Source organism: Rhipicephalus microplus, chromosome 4 (genome assembly GCF_043290135.1).
Source record: "Rhipicephalus microplus isolate Deutch F79 chromosome 4, USDA_Rmic, whole genome shotgun sequence".
Taxonomy (NCBI): Eukaryota; Metazoa; Arthropoda; class Arachnida; order Ixodida; family Ixodidae; genus Rhipicephalus; species Rhipicephalus microplus.
Genome location: NC_134703.1, coordinates 61,495,259 through 61,513,620, shown reverse-complemented (window position 1 = coordinate 61,513,620; position 18,362 = coordinate 61,495,259). Strand labels below are relative to the sequence as shown.

At 46.7% G+C, this 18,362-nt stretch overlaps 1 protein-coding gene across 1 annotated transcript in view; it reads right to left on the bottom strand.

The window, feature by feature from the left end:
- Rab11 (RAS oncogene family member Rab11) overlaps positions 1-18,362 on the bottom strand; it is a 41,137-nt gene that overhangs the window by 17,050 nt on the left and 5,725 nt on the right. The window contains exons 3-4 of the mRNA XM_037423012.2: positions 15,664-15,857; positions 14,236-14,316 (exon numbers count right to left, since the gene is read on the bottom strand). Of these exons, the coding sequence (XP_037278909.1) occupies positions 14,236-14,316; positions 15,664-15,857 (275 nt within the window). The remainder of the gene's footprint in view (positions 1-14,235; positions 14,317-15,663; positions 15,858-18,362) is intronic.

Genomic DNA, 18,362 nt, shown 5'->3' with positions numbered 1-18,362 from the left:
CGCACCCTTAGTTTGGTTGCGGAAAATTCGTTTTTTTTTCCCGCGTATAATAGGCGCACCCCGAACTTGGCCGTGATCAGAAACGATTCTACCCCCCAGCGGTACAGTTGGAACGCGGTCCCCGTACCCTGAAGAAAAAAAGAAGGCAAATCGACGAGCAAATAAAAAAAATTCGAAGTGCAACGACCTAACCAACGTGTTTGTCGAAATAAAACTTGAAAAAAAAAAAAAGCGTCCATGAGCGGGGGAAAAAAAAAAACGGCTGTTCCATCAATTACCGATACCCCCCAAATCGCCGCGCTTTTTGGAGGTCACGTGTACAACGCCGGGGGCTCGATCGCCATCACCACCATCAGAGAAAAAGAAAGAAACGCCATTTTGCAAGCGGTGTGCATATGTTGTGGTCGTGTATTGAACTTTGGTTCCACCATGGGGAAGTCCGCGAGCTACACGGCTGGGTTTAAACTGAAGGCAGTGCAGTACGCGCTGGAGCACGGCAACCGGGCTGCAAGCAGGCATTTCGGCATTGGAGAAACCAGTATTCGGTACTAAGGGACCAAGAAGAAAAACTTAAGGCAATGAAGAAGACACGATGGGCTTTCCGCGGTGCCAAGACCGGCAGGTATCCGAACGTCGAAGAGCAACTGGTCCGGCATATACGGGAGCTACGACAAGACGGCTGTGCTGTGTCGTTGGATATTGTGCAGACAGGCGCGCAGAATAGCCCGAGCGCAGGGCATCGAAGCAAAAGAGTTCAAAGCCAGCTCCGGATGGACAACTCGTTTCATGCGGCGCCATGGCCTCACACTGCGAAGGCGGACCACCTTGAGCCAGCGCTTGCCCGCAGCATATGAGGACAAAGTGGTGGACTTCCACAGTTTTGTTATAAAGCTCTGACAGCAGAAAGACTTCATTTTGTCCCAGATCGGCAACGCTGATCAGAACCCCCTTTGCTTTGATATGCCGTGGAACACGACAGTGGAGGAGAAAGGTGCACAGAGCGTCATCGTCAGAACGTCTGGCGCTGATAAACAACGATGCACCGTAATGCTGGCGGTGACAGCGGATGGGCGTAAGCTACCGCCTTACGTTATTTTTAAATGTAAGACGCTCCCAAAGGCAAAATACCCTCAAGGCATCTACGTCAGAGTCCAGGAAAAAGGCTGGATGAGCGCGGAACTCATGGTGGATTGGGTGAAAACAGTCTGGGGTCGGCGGCCGGGTGGTCTGTTATTGCCGTCCATGCTTTTCCTGGACAGTTTTCGTGGACACCTAGTAGACCGCGTACGAGATGAGCTAAAGGAGCTGCGCACAGATCTGGCAGTGATTCCGGGCGGCCTCACATCGATACTACAGCCTTTGGACGTGTCCTTGAATAAACCTTTCAAGGACAATGTTCGAAGACTGTACACCACCTGGATGGCTGGAGGACAACATCAGCTGTCTACAGGTGGTAAGATTAAGAGGCCGCCTGTGGAAATGCTGTGCGCTTGGATCGTAGAAGCGTGGCAGGCGATCTCCGACGAAGTCGTCAGGAAAAGCTTCAAGAAGACGGGTATCTCGAACGCACTGGATGCGAGTGAGGATGACATGTTGTGGGGTGCGGATGATTCGGACACCGAAAACGAATCCCCGCTCGGCGAAGATGAATGTGTGATCTCCAACTCGGACTCCGAATAGGGAAAAGGAGGAACAGCTGAGACTTTTGTGTAAATAAATTTTACGTGTGTGTGTGCAGTTGACGGCTCTCGCTTGTTCATTAAAAGGTACGTAGGTATGTTTGTTTTATGCTGAATTAATTGGTAAACGATAAAGTCGCCTTTTACTTGACAAGTGTGCAGATTTAAAGCGCGAGAACCGAGTTGAAAAAATTTTCGAAAATTTTACCCCGCGTAATTGACGCACCCCTAACTTCGAGCCGGATTTTCTGAAAGAAAAAGTGCGCCTATTGAAAGAAATTCGCCTATTGAAAGGATTTTCTGAAAGAAAAAGTGCGCCTATGTGCGCGCGCGTGACCACTGCGCGAGCGATGCCGGGATGGCTTCCCCTCCGTCTCCTGCGGCCCCAACAGCCCCAACTTCTGCAGCGAAGAGGGCGAAGTACAAAGCAAAGGTGAAAGTATTGAAGGCGTTGGAAGCGGGAGCATCTCGAAAAGAAGTGATGGAGAAGTTCAATGTGAAGAAAAGCACGCTGAGCACTTACGTGAAGAACGAAGAGCAGATTATGCAAGCGTATGACAGGAACATGTTTGGCGACCAAAGGAAGAGGCCTCGAACGGCAGCACATCCCAAGCTAGAAGAAGCGCTGGATTGCCATATCGCGCGATGCGCGTTTACCTTTCAGCGACCCTCTTATCTGTGCACAAGTAAAGAAGTTCGCGGTGAACATGAATATTGATTCCTTCAATGGGTTGGAATGCTGGTTCGACCGCTTCAAAAAGCGAAGCAACATGAGCTGGTGTTCTGCAACGCGTGTGGTGAAAGAGGTGCAGTTGACGAAAGTGTTGTGCAGGACTGGCGGTCTGAACTATCCGCGTGCCTTTCTAGTACGAGACGTGCAACATTTTCAACGCTGATGAGACAGCGCTGTTCTATAAGGCTCTGCCTGACAAGACAATCGCGTTTAAGGGGGACCCGTGCGTTGGTGGAAAACGGTGTAAAGAGCGCGTAACAGTTCTTCTGGCTGCTAACATGACCAGAACAGAGCGGCTGCCGCTGCTGGTGATCGGGATGGCTGCAAAGCCAAGATGTTTTAAGAATATTAATCAGCTGCCTGTCGACTACCGGTTCAACAGAAAGGCTTGGACGACTGCCGAATTCTTTCAAGCCTGGCCGCGTCAGCTCGACCGCCGCTTTGCGGCCAAGGCTTGGAAGGTGTTGTTCGTGCTAGACAACTGTAGTGCGCACACGAAGGTGTCCAGGATCGAGTGCATTGACCTGCCTCTGAACACAACATCCCTGCCTCTGAACACAACAGCTTTCCTGCAGCCAATGGACTAGGGAATCATACAGTTCGTGAAAAGCCGCTATCGACGGTAGGTACTCGAGCGGATGCTGCTCTGCATGGAGTCGGGCAAGCGGTACGAAGTAAGCCGGCTAGGCACAATCCACATGCCGACATACGTGTGGAGCAACGCAACGCCTGCAGTAGTCGCAAACTGCTTTAGGTATTGCGGCTTCGTGCATGACGCTGCTGATCCGGGGGTGGTGGCCAATGAGGAAACCGGCGAAGAGCAAGACTGCCGCTATGTGAGCATCATGCCAGCTGATGTGCCCCTGGACGATTACTTCGCAATTGACAGCGATGTTGCCATGGCCCACACAGTGACCGACAGCTATATCGCCGTCGCTGGGACGGCGAAGGAGAATCGGCTGACGAGGACGTAAGTGATGCTGATGAGCGCCCAGGCCACACCATGACAGAGGCTGCGCATGCGTTGGCAGTTTTGGAGGACATATGCATGCTTTCCTCAGACAGTGTGCGCGGACTAAGCCACCTGCAGGAGCTTCGCAAAATTGTGATTTCGTTGCACATTGCGACTGTGAAGCAAACTGCGATCACAGGCTTTTTTAAGAAATAAATGTGATGATGTAGGAGACATTTTTCAAGTGTTTCGTTCTTACTCGCGATATTTCGTACCCTCAGTTAATTCCAACATTCTATCCAGTCCCGAGAAGTCCGAATTAACGGAATTTTACTGTAAGTCTTTTCTGCAAAGGTCAGAGTGTATTGCACATGTGACAACTTTCTCGCGAAATGCATGGTTGCGGTGAAGAAGTGCGGCGCAGATTCCTTGTCCGCTGGCATCAGTGTGTAGTAACGTAGGTGCCTTATCGTTGAAATAAAGCACTGGTGGGTATGTCAGTGCGTGCTTGAGTTCCAATAATGACACTTCGCACTGATCATTCCAATCGATGAAACTGGTACTAGCAAGGAGCTTGTGGAGAGAAGCGGCAAAGTTGCAAATGAAGCAACGAAAGTACCACGAGACTCCAAGGAAGCTGCGTAGTTCTTTGGAACGAAAGGGGCACGGAAAATCGAGTACAGCAAAAATTTTGGCCGGATCTGGCTGGATGCCATCTTTGCTAACGAGATGTCTTAGAACTTTTATAGCTGTGTTACCGAAATGGTACTTATTTGTGTTTAGTTGAAGTCCAGCATTAGAGAGGCATGTGAGCACTTCATCTAGGCGTTGCAGATGGTCAGCAAAAATGCAGAAAAATGTGACGATATGATCAAGGTGGCATAAACAAGTTTTCCACTTGAGGCCGCAAAGAAAGTGTCGATCACCCTTTCAAATGTGGCGGAGGCATTACATAGGCCGAATGGCATTACGTTAAACTCGTAAAGACAGTCTGTTGTAGAAAAGGTGGTCTTTTCTTAGTCTGCTTTGTCTATTGAAATTTGCCAATATTCGAACCGAAGATCAAGGGCGGAGAAGTATTGGGTGCCTTGCAAGGAGTCGAGTGCATCATCTATACGAAGCATCGGAAATACATATTTTCAAGTAATCGTGATGGGCGCAGTAATCAACACAAGATCGTACCGATCCATCCTTCTGTACCAACGCAACGGGCCATGACCAAGAGCTGGCAGAGGGCCATGTGATGTTTCTTTTTAGCATATCGGTCACGTTATCCTCGATTATCTAGCGCTCGGCCAAAAAGACTGTTGGGACGACGGCGTACAACGACGAAGAGGGATGGCACAAAGTCTGGTGAAGGTTATTTACAGATGAGAGAAATGAAGTCCAATGAATTCTTACAATACTTTCATTACCACCAGCTTAAACCAGCAATTTCGGTTTCATTATTTAGCGGGTGGCTTCGCAGTCATATATCGATACAAGTGTGACTTCACGGGAACTCGACGTGCTAGTAACAGCTGTCAGTTCTCTGTCAGTGGCACGTGGTCGATAAAAATGACAGGTGAATTGTAGTCTGGAGCCTGACACCAATTTCCACAATTTAGGCTTCGTGCAGGACAGATTTTGCAAACCAAGTGAATCATGCTGCCTTGTGATAATGTGCATTGTGGTGGGTGGGGCTGGCTTGCAGATGCTGGGTGACGAAAACTTTAAAGGGGCACCGACACAAAATTTCGCAGCCGAGATAGCCTGTGGGATCCATTCTCAGAAACATTCGTATGTCGTCTACAAAATATTGACAGCGAATATAGCTGGAAAGGTATTTGAAAAGAATTTTGAAGTTTGCACGAGCCTTTGACTATATCGTGCCATTGACGCCACTGAAGGGGACCCTTTGGGGACCCCCTACTTCGCTCACGCCACTACGCACGAGTCAACAAAAGAAAACAAGTTATGATGACGTCATATCCGCTATTTTTTTTTTTTTTTGCCGCGTTTATTGCCGCAGTATATATATTTCTCGGCAGCTGGTTGCGAATGAGTGGTCATGGCGCACGCTTAGAAAGTTTTGTGTTTGGCGACACTGCAGTCCCGTTTCCTATTTGAAAGTAATTCTTCATGCGCACCGTGCAGAAGTATGTCACAGCTCTGTGTGCTGACGTGGTCAAGAGCTGCACACGCTAGAATGATACGTGGGGTTTAACGTACGAAAACCACCATATGATTATGAGAGACGCCATAGTAGAGGGCTCCGAAAATTTAGACCACCTGGGATTCTCGAACGCGCACCCAAATCTGAGCACACGTGCCTAGAACATTTCCACCTCCATCGGAAATGCAGCCGAGTACCTTAGCCACTAGACCAACGCGGCGGGGCAGCTGCACACGCTAGGTGGCAACAGTTGCACCCAGTATTTGGAGTTCTCTCGAACCAAAACTGAAATTGACAGATAATGAGGGGCATGTAATTATTTGTCGCGTGCTCCAGCAAACTACGTGTCGTGTCATGACCAACAAGCCCCAAGCAACACTTTGCAACAGAAAAACACGAGGCCAATGTTTTTGTGTCAGTACCCCTTTAAAATCAGGGCAAGATATTTTATACCTGTTGCCAGGCTCCAGTGTGTGGAAAGCACTGACAGTGCACACCATGGAAACAAGGTACCGTATTTACTCGCGTAATGAACCCACCTTGATCCTTGAAAAAAGGAAAAAAAAACTTTAAATGTATCTGTTCATTTTATTCCGGTTTGATAGCCAGTGCCATTAATGATCAAAACAACATTAAATCAAGCCATTATATGACAAAATAACGCAATGAAAGCCAAAGAGTTGTGCAATCATGCTAAACAGTTGCGAGCAGTGAGAGCGTGGACGTCAATTAAAATTTGAAAGCCGCGCCTTGTAAAGTCCCTGAAAAATAAACTAAAGTAGCGCCATTCGTGTCAATGTGCAGACTCCTCTCCCCTCGCGTGCATTGCAGATAGTAAATGACGCTAGTTGAGGGGCTGTATGGCTCCTGGCCGCAAAGATGAGCTTGTGCTCATGTTTCCGTTAAAGCGCATCTGGGCGCTGCGGTTCTAGGCGATGCACCGAAGAGTGATTGAGAAAGAAAAAATATATAAAAAGTAACGTTAAATATGACGATATGACGTGTATATAAGCAAGTGGCATGCAGTGGCAAAAGACATCACCGCAAGCACGCAATACTCAACGCGATAGCCCACCGTTTGCATGCAGACGCGCTCAGCGGTGACGCTCTCGATGGCAGCGCCACTGCTGTCCGTGAAATAAACTCGGCGGTGCTAAGAATCTGCAGCATGACGCACTAGCCTTTGTGAAGGTATCGCAAACGCCATTTTGTTTGTCCACTTTCGCGGTGTTTGTGGCTAGGCGTGCGCGCTTGGTATTGTTGTGTAGCCGGAGTTCGACCGCGCGTGAGTGTGTGCACGGTAATCCTGCACGTTTCGGGATGCCGACCTGCTGTGCCAGCAGTTGCAAAAGCAGGTACAGCAGAGGAAAGAAGCTATTTTCGCTTCCGCGAGGAAAAGACAATGCCGCTCGGCAAGAAGTGTGGCTCCAGCGTATCGGAAGGACTGACTTGGACCCTGTATCGTAGCGGCTTTGTGAGGAGAGTACCGGCGAGCTAAACTATCGTTTCGTTTGTATTCGTGTTTACAGTGTTGCGGTACTGTCAAGCTCGAGCATCACACAAAGAGAGTAACCACGTCGATGGTAAACGTGCATGCCAGTTGAAACGCGTGCCGCGTTTAGTGCCGTGTAAACGTTGCGTCTCTGGCTTGATCCATGCCGACCGCGGCGGCTGCATTTTCGATTGAGGCGGCAATTGAGGCGCGTGCTTTCGCATTCGTAGTTTCCTTGTGGACACTAGAGGCGCTGCTGTGGCTGCTGGGAGAGGAGGTAGAGGCGAAAGGGTGCGGTTGGCGCTACTTTAGTTTATTTTTCAGGGACTTTAGCGGCAAAGCGCTATCTGTCGATGTACGGCAAAGCGCCATCTGTCGAATGCAGAATGCCACGTAAACACAGCGGCACAAAAACATGAGAATGCCACGCAAACACAGCGGCACAAAAACAAAGTCCATGGCGTCCAAAATGGCACTAGCGTTGCATCATGGAACACGGCGCACCCACCGTGCTGACAGCGCATTGTGCACCCGCAACGTCTAATACAGCGTTTGTGCACCACCATTCGAAGCTGCATTTTCATTGTTGGGTTTGTCATTGTGAACTTAGTTGGGACACCTGCTGCGCAGGATGCGTTTCGCCGGTAACCTAGCTACACGGCTGGTTACTAACAGCATGCGCTGGAGCATCGGAACCGAGCGGCTGGACGACACTTCGGCGTTGATACATGCACTTTCAATACGCGACAAAACAAAAAGAGCTTCGGGCTACAAAAAAAATTTGTCGAGCATTTTCATGTGTAAAAACAAAGTTGTCACCCGAAATTTTCGCTGTTATAACTTGCAGGACTTTCTCCCGCATAATGAACCCTCCCTCTAAATCGGCGTCAACTTTTCTGAAATGAAAGTGGGTTTGTTACGTGAGAACATACGGCATTTCTTTCGGGGTACCGTATTTAGTGCCCCTTTAAAGTTTTGCTTGAAACCCCTGTCAGTACTCTTTTAGCAGGCCTCAGCTTACGTGCACAGAAACACCTGATAAAGTGAACAAAACAAACAATGCGGTATCTCATTCGATAGTATGCGCATTATTGAAAGGTTCTAAATTCAGCTACTATCGTAAGCAAGTTGTGTTTTCTTCAACTTAATTTCTTCACTAATATGTCATAATTACCACCACATAGTTGATTTTCATTAACTAAATGGACTGTCTACTATTATTCACTAGTAATCAAACTAGCTGCAATAAAATACTTTCAGTGTTTCAGTGCATCAAGAAATGTAATAAAATCCTGCTTGTCCATTTGTTTGATTCATAGAAAAAAACTTGGCATTACTATGTGGAAAGGGGGAAATGGTTTAAAAGCTGTTTTCATCTGGTTAGGCTGAACAGGTGGTGCCATCTGGTGCGGCCCAGTTGAACCAGGCAAGCAGAACTATGGCCGCGATGGCAAGAAGTTGTTCAATGGCCATTGTTGCTACTGTGGCTCCCGCTACTTTCGCTCTGCTGCTACTGGTGTCGGTGGCCGCATAGTACAGGCGGATAACGTTGGGCATAGTAACAGTGACATCTGAAAAAGCGCTTCCAGGCGGGTGATTTAAAGAGCGCTAACGCGATGCGGGCCATTAAAACGCGATTTTATTTCAATATAAGTACTTCCTTCTGGACGGCTATTTGAACAATCAACATCGACTTGATATTTGCCCTTACTGTCCCTTTAAGGGGTGATGCTACTCGAAAAACGATTTTCTTAATAAGAGTCTGAATTTAACACAAATTGGCATGCTAATAGAGTTTTTTCTCCTCTTTTCAAATATGGCATTTATTTTCATGTAGATTGCTTGGTTTTCTTTCTGCAGGTCAGATACTGCAAAATTATGGCCGTTGTTATGCAACAATTCTGACCTATAAAAATTTGAGATAAAGCATGCAGATAAAGCTGACTATGATCCTTTGGAACTGTAGAGTGCAAAAAACTACATAAATTTTGTGTGTAAAAAGGTAAAATACAACAATAAAATAGAAAAACTTACTATGGCTCTAGTAGCCAAGGGCTTTCAATGTTATGTAATTTTTGAAAAACATAATAAAGCAGCACTGACAATCTGAATAGATACTTGCACTCTATGGGCCTTCATCATGCTATGTGCAAAATTTCATAGAGGTATGAGAATTCTAAGTATACGAACTAGCGTGTATAAGAAGCACAGATCACACAAAACTGCAAAAGGAGAAAAACGCATTTGAAAGTTCGAAACCCTTTTTTTTTTTTTATCACAGAGTTGTTAGAAATGCATAATCTTTGGTCATAATGTTCAACAGAACTTTGAAAAGCACTGAAAGTTACTAGAACTGTCCTGCAGCATAGGTTGTGCCCTCACGGTCCTTGCGAGCACTCTCTTCTAGCCGTGCCCTTTTCACTCCACGACGACGGTGGGCTTTTGCTTCTGCTGTCAGACGCTCGGACATTCTCTTGATGCGCCGCGCATCGCGGGAATCACTGAAAGTAACTAGATCTCTAGATGGCAGTATGTTGAGCTCTTCCAGGATGTGCTCGAAAGTAGCATGACCCTTGTTGAACCACAGGATTGCCATAGCTGCGGCAGTCTCGACAACCGTTCGGGAGACAAACTTAGTCTTGGGGCAAAGTAGCCAAATTTTGCTGTTCAGGGATTCCGATGCGTTCTGGGTTTTCCCTTTGATGCATCGAGCAAGGAGCTTCTCATCCGTTAGCTGCTTATAAATGGGCAAAACAGCCAATCCCTGTGCTTTTGTCAGGAGAGGTGTGTGGCATGGTGCAGGTTCACCAAGTGCTTCAGCGCGTTGATGTTTGCACCACAACTCTGTTCCTGCAGGGCAAAACTTGTGGCTGCCAGCATTGTCAGTAGAGCATGAGTGGAAGTACGAAGCCCATACTGCAGTGTACATATCCCGTACACTCCCCCTGTTGCTTGCTTGTTATGGCAATCTGATAGTATGTTTGGAGCTTCTGAATGGCTGGCTCTTTCATTTTCTGCCCTCGTGGTAATGGCACATGCAGCTTCCGTAGCGCGGTGCCAAGTCTCTTGGCCACATGATTAGTGCAGTCTTCTTTTTCTATACTTACAGCACCATAGACTTTTGACTCTGCAACTGCACTATATGCTTTGCTGTCACCGTCACTCAAGAATGTCATGAAATGCAGTGGGGTGTCATAAGTCAATGTTCTCTGCCAAATGCGCATCGCAGCCTCCGTTTCCATGGCATGGGAGGAACAGTCTGCATTTTTTTCACAGACTGGGCCATGGAATGCCTGCCACACTTCCTCGTCTGGGCCCATATTCTTATGCCTACTGCATGTCAGGCAGTAATTTGATATGACCTCGAAGTCTAAGCAGAGGCCAGTATCTAAGGAGATAACTGCGCCAATCCCGTTGTGGCTTTTGTGGCCCCTCTTCTGCCAAGTGCCGTCGAACATAACAGCCACATCAGTTACGCCTGCTACTTCTTTCGTCAACTCTCTGGATCGGCGCAAGTTTTCACTCACAGCTGCCATGGCAGCGGTGTGCACCTTCTTTGCTATCGGAAAAAATCCTCGGTGGTGCATTGGCTTTGGGAGTCCAATAATGGAGCAAAATCTTGACAATTACTCATGCCCAATGCCGACAGCGCGTGCAGCCACCACCGCCTTCACATTTACAGCGAAACTATCTCGGGAGCTCCCACTGTCGTATCGTTGGCTCACTCGGCTGCTGCCGTCCGCCGTAACACACAGTGACGTATAGGAGCACGAAAGAACAGTCGCTGAGCATTCGCTGTTTTCGCAATGAAGTTCGAGGAGCGACGAAAGTCCCTTGCGCTTTTCTGCCGGCTCCCGAACGGCAAGTTTTTGAATACCGCAAGGAGGGCATGCCTGCTCCTGCCACAAGTGCGTCAGCAAGAGGGTGTCACACAAAACTGTCGTTGCACAAACCTCATCGCGCTGTCTTTCGCCTTTTTCAAAGAAGCCGAGCTTCTTTTCCGAAGCACTGACGAAAGAAAGCGCAGCGTCAATCCCTTCATCGCAGCCACTGTCGCTCGCGCACTCGTCGATGCCGCCGTCAGGCCTAGCACACGTAGGCGCGTTCTCGTTCGTCGCCGTCGTTCGGGGCACTTTACGCCGCCTTCCCTTGAACTTGTGCTTCGTTCGAAACTTCTGCAGTCTCACGTTGCACTTTTTCGGGCTTGTCATCGCGGAAATATGCATAGACGCGCAGAAAAGCAGACGAACCAAATGCCGATGGCCGCCACCAACACAGCTGACAATGCCTCGGTAGCCAATGGCGATGCGGCTTAGGGTGCCGCACGTTTCAAACCGCTCAAACCACGTGATAAAAAGGCCTCGTTTTTTTTTATTTATTTTTTTTGCCCACGTACGAAACTGGCGGTCGTCGGAGCTGTAAGAAGAAGGCCGGACGCAACTTTCCCAACCGATCGCGATGGCGGGCGGCACTGCGACGGGGAGCAGCGCGCAGTCAAAGATGGCCAATATCGGCGCAAATTCACGAAATTTTGAGCCACCGCGATGCCTTCATACACATTTTTTTGCATTTTGCGGTTCGAATTTAGTTTAGAATTTTCACAGACGAAAGAAGAAGGTTTGAAGATTACAATGCAATAAAAATCAGAAATACGAGAAATTTCGCTAAAAACGCGATTTTTCGACCCGCACCTCCCCTCAAAGGGGAAGCTACCATTGGATACCAACTTTTTTGTTTGAGATATTTGAGATATCTTAATGAAATTTTCAGGATAGACTTATAGCAAAAGCATTAGAAGAACTACAAAATTTCATCAAGTTATGTTCACTGGTTTTCAAGTTACAGCAGAATATCAGGGTAGTGCACATGGTTCTCTTATTCCAGGCCTGGAGAACTTTTAAAAGGTGCTGGAACTGTGAAATTAACTATGATGATTCCCAGATTGATTCTCCAGGGGGTAACAGAGCCTTTTTTTGAATTTCCTTGCTGAAAAGTTTTAGCAGACCATCAAACTTTGTGTTCGTGATTAGGATATTATCAATCAAATTTTGATTAAATATAATAAATAACACACACAATATATTGAAAAAATGGGCTTGTCACCCCCTCAGAAATTTATTCATGTACATAATAAAAAAAGACATGGAAATCCAATGAGTGGTTCCAGAGATATGGCTGGAATAAGCAGCCTCACTAGCCAAAAAAGTCATTGAGAAAACAACGTTTGAAAGTTTTGAGCACATAGGCAGTTCTAAAATGAACCTGCAGCGTAACTGGAGGTGTCCTTTGGCACTCTCTTTGCCGCCTTTCCATCTTCTCTAGGGATCGCTTCTTAGCCTTTTTCAAGCGCAGAGAATCTTTCTCGGCTGCCCGTTGAATGGCCAGGTGGCCAGGCGTTAGCCCCACTGATGAAGCTAGCTCTTGGGTGGCCCTGTAGCAGCCAGCATTGTATCTTAGCACTGCATCATGCAGTGCTGTCTCCACAGCAATCAGTGGCGCATGCTGCTCTTTGGGCATGAGGGACCACAGCACAGAGTGAAAGGACTCTGATGCATTCTGCGTCTTTGCTCCCAGGCAGCGTTGCAGAAGAGAAGCCTGTGAGAGCCTCTCATAAATGGGTAGAAGTGCATCTGCAACATAGCGTGACAGCTTGTACGAATGCTTCGGAGGTGGAACACCGGTAATATTGCTGGCATTGTGACGACACCAGGAGTCTGCACCCTCTGGGCACAAGTCGTGGTGCGGCTCCTCATCCGTCGACGTCACATGGTGGTACGATGCCATCACTGCCCGCCGCATTGCAGCCACACCATCGGAATTATTCCGTAGGGCCCAGCCATAATAATCTGTCAACTTGTCGTCAGGAAACTTGTTCGCAAATGCACAGTTGACGACGCGATCGCACTCGAGGCCGATGAAAGAGAAGATGCGGAAGCCACTGTCGATGAGCACGAGACACCAGGCGCACTTGTAACGACAAATCCTTGCACCGGCGGAGCAGGAGTCCCGTTGCTAGGCACGTCGATGCGACCACTCTCTTGCGTAGATGAAGCAGAAGCTGCCCCACAGGTACCGTCGGCGCGATCACCGTCGGCGCACGTGCGAGCGGAGAGCCTCGCCGCGCAGACAAGCTTCATAGCTCGCTTCCTTGCACCGAACGATTGCAGCGTCTTCTTTTTCGTTGGGCGCATCGTGAGCGAACACAACAACGGTCTCGTATAGACGGTTGAAAATCGTCTCGTAAAGACGGTTGAAAATCGTTTCGAAGACAGTTGAAACGTGGAGAGTATGCGAACGGCTGCAACGATACACGGAAGCGAGCGGAACACAAAGACGCCGGACGGAGGAGCAGCAGACGAGCGGCCGCATCGGCCGCATTATGCGCAAGAGCGCTACGTCATTGCGCGCAGCAGCCAATGGCAGTCGCGGGCTCCCCCGCGTCCTTGGGGAGCGCGCGCTTCGCCCAATCCCAGCTGCGCGCCTCAGCTGCGGGAAACTTGAAAGCTAGCCCTCCAATCATGAGCGGCTCGCTCCTCTCCTGCGCTGCCGCCGGCGACGCACGTGGCGGGGAAAGAAAGAGCAAGAATTCACAAACAAAACAACACCAAAATGGCGGCGCTCCGTCGAGAAACTGCGATCAAGCCAAGTTGGGGTATTTTGAGCGCTCGCGCCCCACTCGAGGGCCGCCGCGGCATGTTCTAAACATTATTTCAAATGGTTTTGCGACGAATTAGACTTTGATATTTACAGAAAAGGTAGTTTATGACACATACTGCCCGAATATGTGGTTTGCCAAAAATCTACTTTTTCGCGATTTTTCGGTTTTCAAAGGCCGCGTCCCCCTTTAAGACTGTGCAAAACAATTTTGCAGCAAGTCTTCTCCAATTGAGATGGCATGAAAGCTGCACATGGCAAAGCTTTATACAGTATCCAGTGTATAGCAAAATATGAAAGTTTGCGCAGAAGAGTCCCAAAAGGCATAATTTTCTTCTTTCATATAGGCACTGTGCAGTTTCAATTTAAAGTATTCCTTCCCAGTTCCAATTCTTACCATATTGCTCAGATCTATCAAGCAAAACTGTTTACCTGGACATTTGAACAAGATTTTAGATATTCTTAAGTTCACACACATGTGATTACAGAGAGCACGAACTTTCATGAAACGAAATAGGGGACAAGCATGAACGGCATCTTCACATGAAAAATAAGAATCAGTTGCCTTACCTGTTAATATTTGATGGAACGCTGCTTCTACATTCGTGGAGTCTAACGCCGATGTTTCAATAAACGAGAGCTTGTTTTTCTCTGCACAAAAAACATGGAGGGACCACTTAACCAAATAAGCAATATAATTACACAATTTCCCGTCTGCTTAAAAGTAAAGCTACACTCGAAGCACTGACTCACTCCAAGGCCACTTATAATGACAGAGGCACAGTCAAGAGCAGGCAAATTGATAGTCTTCTCCTAGAAAGCTCCGTCCTCTGTGGTTACCAAGCATAATTCATATTGTGCAAAGGGTCCTTTAGCAAAATGGTTGACAGGCGAGAAAGTTGCAAACAAAATGACCACAGGAAAAACGCCAACAAGTGGCGCCTTCAAGCTAGGCGGAAATGAGGTTTGTTAAACATTCAACACATCCAAAAGAAGACAAAGTCGTTCCTACAGATAGGAGATGCTCACTATACTACGAGTGATGAAATTACAATCCCCTTGACTAAACACACACACACACACAACATTTAATAAAGCTTGCCCGCACAAATCAACACTGCAAGATTTTTACTCGGATGTTCCAAAAAATTCCTTTTCACACAAAATGACCACGGACCATCAAATGACACTTCTAACTTTTTTAAAAACCTTCATAATACTAATAATGCCCGCATGGTCGCACACAGGTCACACACACACACACACAAAATATTAAAATGACCAACTGAAGATTTTGTCACCCCACTTTGCGTGGTCATAGGCTTTTTTTCTTTTACTCAAGTTTATGTGTACAAGGCACCCAGCGGGAAGCATGGATATCAAGCACATAAATCGCCGTTCCATCCACTCAATAAATAGAATGCACTGATGCATACGAACTTGGTCGCCTCCTTGAGAAATGCTCAACTTAAAAGAATGTTATAATTTATATTATTTAATAATAACTTAATATTTAATTTATTATCCAGCAATATTACTTTACTGCACATGAATTATTTACATATATACATGCAGTTGCTACCTTACTTCCCACAGAAAACGATCAGTTGAAATGAAAAAAAAAAAGCAATGAAAGGAATATACGTGAAAGAGACAAAGAGGGCAAAACCTGTTTTTGCATACTTTGCTCAGCAGCAGTTCTTTTTTCGGCCACAATGAGGGCCTTTACATTTATAATTGCTGATCTAGTTCATAGCTGCGGCACATTCTTTTTAATGTGTATGCTACTTTTCGATCTTCATGTGTATGTTGCTTAACCCCTGAAAAAAAAAAAAGAAAATACTGACTATAGATAAACCTACTGATCAGTTTTGAATGAATCTCTGACATTTCTGCTTAAGTCAATCAAAGCACCAATCATTTTTGCAACCGCACTGCGATGTCTGGCTTAGTTACAGATTCAGGCTCCTAGATATGACTCAAGATACATGCACTGACCAGCAAAGGCCTTCGCTTCGTCAGTAGGCACAGCCCGAAGGTGTCTGAGGTCGTTCTTGTTGCCCACAAGCATGATGACTATGTTCTGGTCAGCGTGGTCCTTCAGCTCCTTGAGCCAGCGCTCCACATTCTCGTAGGTCAGATGCTTCGCAATGTCATACACCAACAGTGCACCCACAGCTCCCCTGTAGTACCTGTGCACAGCACACGTCCAAGCATGAAAAAGTGCAACGGGCATCCATTTGCATCGAAGTGATGAGCAGCACTGAAAAAATTACCCCTCCCCCCCAATATAGGTGGGCTCATAAGAAAACTCTACAGAAGTGCAAACAGGTGATGCAGATTAAATTACCCGCAGAAAATTGAAAATTTGGTGTGTCAATTTCACATGTAGACTGTTTCTGCATAGTGATTGAAGCACAACGATTTAAACAATGCACCACAGGCTAAATGCAATACGATATAAAAACAGTACATACACTAGCAAAGGATGCACGGTTACTGGGGAAGCCCTCAAGGGACCCACCATGCAGAATGTATCCATCATGTTGCCAAACAAGGCATCTAGAAGTGCACTGACATGCACATTATCAGCACTTTGTGAGGCTGCATTCTTCAGGTTAATTGGAGAAACAGTGCCGAGAGAGCTTTGAAAATTTCATGCAGTTTCAAATTTTTTTGTGCTTCCCAGTTATACCTACTGCCCCGTCTAGTGACAATGAGTACAATCCAATGTCTGACAACTGAACAGCAAGATCACTTAACTGTGCATATACAGGGGGATGGCAAGCAACGCGAAAATGTGATAACATCATCTACTGTTCTAAATTCGTTTTCAAGTAGTTGCAACCTGGATAGTGCTTAAAAGCCACTAGTCATAGATGAACCAAGACCCATCCAGGATCTTTTTATAGCCACCAAGAACAGAGCGCGATAAAAACAGCATGCTACTCTCCTCGAGTTTCTTTCCACCCCCCCCCCCACCCCCTCATGTACATCAAGAAAAAGCTACTACTGAAGGCCCCTTGCAATGGGCCTCCATGCTCCTGTGCTAAAAATCGCTAGAGTTCTACTTCTCGAGGATGGCAGGTGTTTTGATTAACGAGGCACTTTTGCATGAAGTAGTTCAGAGAGGGTACTACACTAACACACACGACACATCACTAGATAATCTAACAAGATCCTACAGTGTAGGCTACAGGTACAAGGATGGTCATGTGTATTTAGCCAAATAGCTCACTACCTACTGCATCGCCACAGATCTTGCGCACGGCAAGGCGGCCGCATCGCCGGGTGATCATCAAGATGAATTATCAATAGTCGTATGCATGAAAATAAAGTTTTCTTGAGTAGAGTGTAATAACTGTTTCCCGCAGCTAGTTTGTCTACACAAAACTAGATGCCGCCACTGCTCCAAAGCGCCACGGCCTTCTCCTCGGCAGTGCGGCCGCGATGTGGCGGATGTTGTCCTGCAGCCTACGGCGAGAAACGGTGGTAGTAGCGATTCTTGAATAAAGAAAAAGGCACCTAATTTCTGTCAGCCGCAAGGCGGCACGGCGCAGTGCCTCAGAGGGGAAAAAAAAAAAAGAGAGAAACGGGCGGTGCGAATTATGCGTTGCACCCGCTTTGCTGGCCCTTAACCCAGAGCGGCAGTGGCGAATCGGCTGGCCATAAGCGACGGTGAAGAAGTGGAAAGGAGAAGGCCATTAGCTCACAAGTTCAAATGTGCCAGCGTTCACTCACCGCTGCGGGAAACCATCACTAACGCAAGTTATTCGTCCAGTAAGTTATGTAGTTACTGCGAACACTATTTTCCTTTTATCCCTTTCTTATGCTCCCACTGCACTAATTGTGGGCAGCCACTCGTATTTGTTTACTTCTATACAATAGGTACATAGAAAGGGCATTATACACCACATAATCACAGATCGGTTCGAAAGTGTGCAATCCGAGTTCTATTTGGAAATACATAAAGAAAAAAATTATACTTATAACCTCACACCCAAGTGAAACAAGAAACTTGCTCCATAACTGAGCAATCAAATATGCGCATTGAAAATTGTAGATGCAGGGCAGGTTTCAACCAAGCTGAACCGGTAGCACAAGTCATGTGCTATGTTCGCACACATCCCTCAATTATGAAACCTGATGCCTTGGTGTTTTAAACATTATGAAGCATTAGCACTTATGCTTTAACATTTGATTACCTTCAAGTCTCTAATTGCCTTCAAAATAGCCTGCAAAAAGATACAGCAGCTAATTTTTTCTTTAAGAGTTCTAAAAACACTGCACAGAAACTTCTGCTATTTGATGCTGGTGAAACCTAAGGGGTTTCATGGGTGCTGTCTTGGAAAAAAAGAGCCTGTAATGCACATTCTTGCTCAAATTACTGCTTCAGATATGCAAGCAACACAAAGAAAACAAGACTAGTCAGCAAAAACAGCATTGCTTCTCATTTTACGCCGACACTATTTTGCCCATGAATGCTGCACAGCTATAAAAGAGTAAAACAAGCCCTGCCACTGCTGCAATTAACGTTAACAAGTGCCGCCCTCGAGGTCAGAATTCTCATCCACGTTTTGGAAAACAACCAGAGATTGGAACAAATGGCTTCAGAGTAACAAATCTCATTATCAAGTACGAATCGGGTTAAAGAAAAGTGATGCAAAGAGGAAACATATGCACCCTTTACTAATATT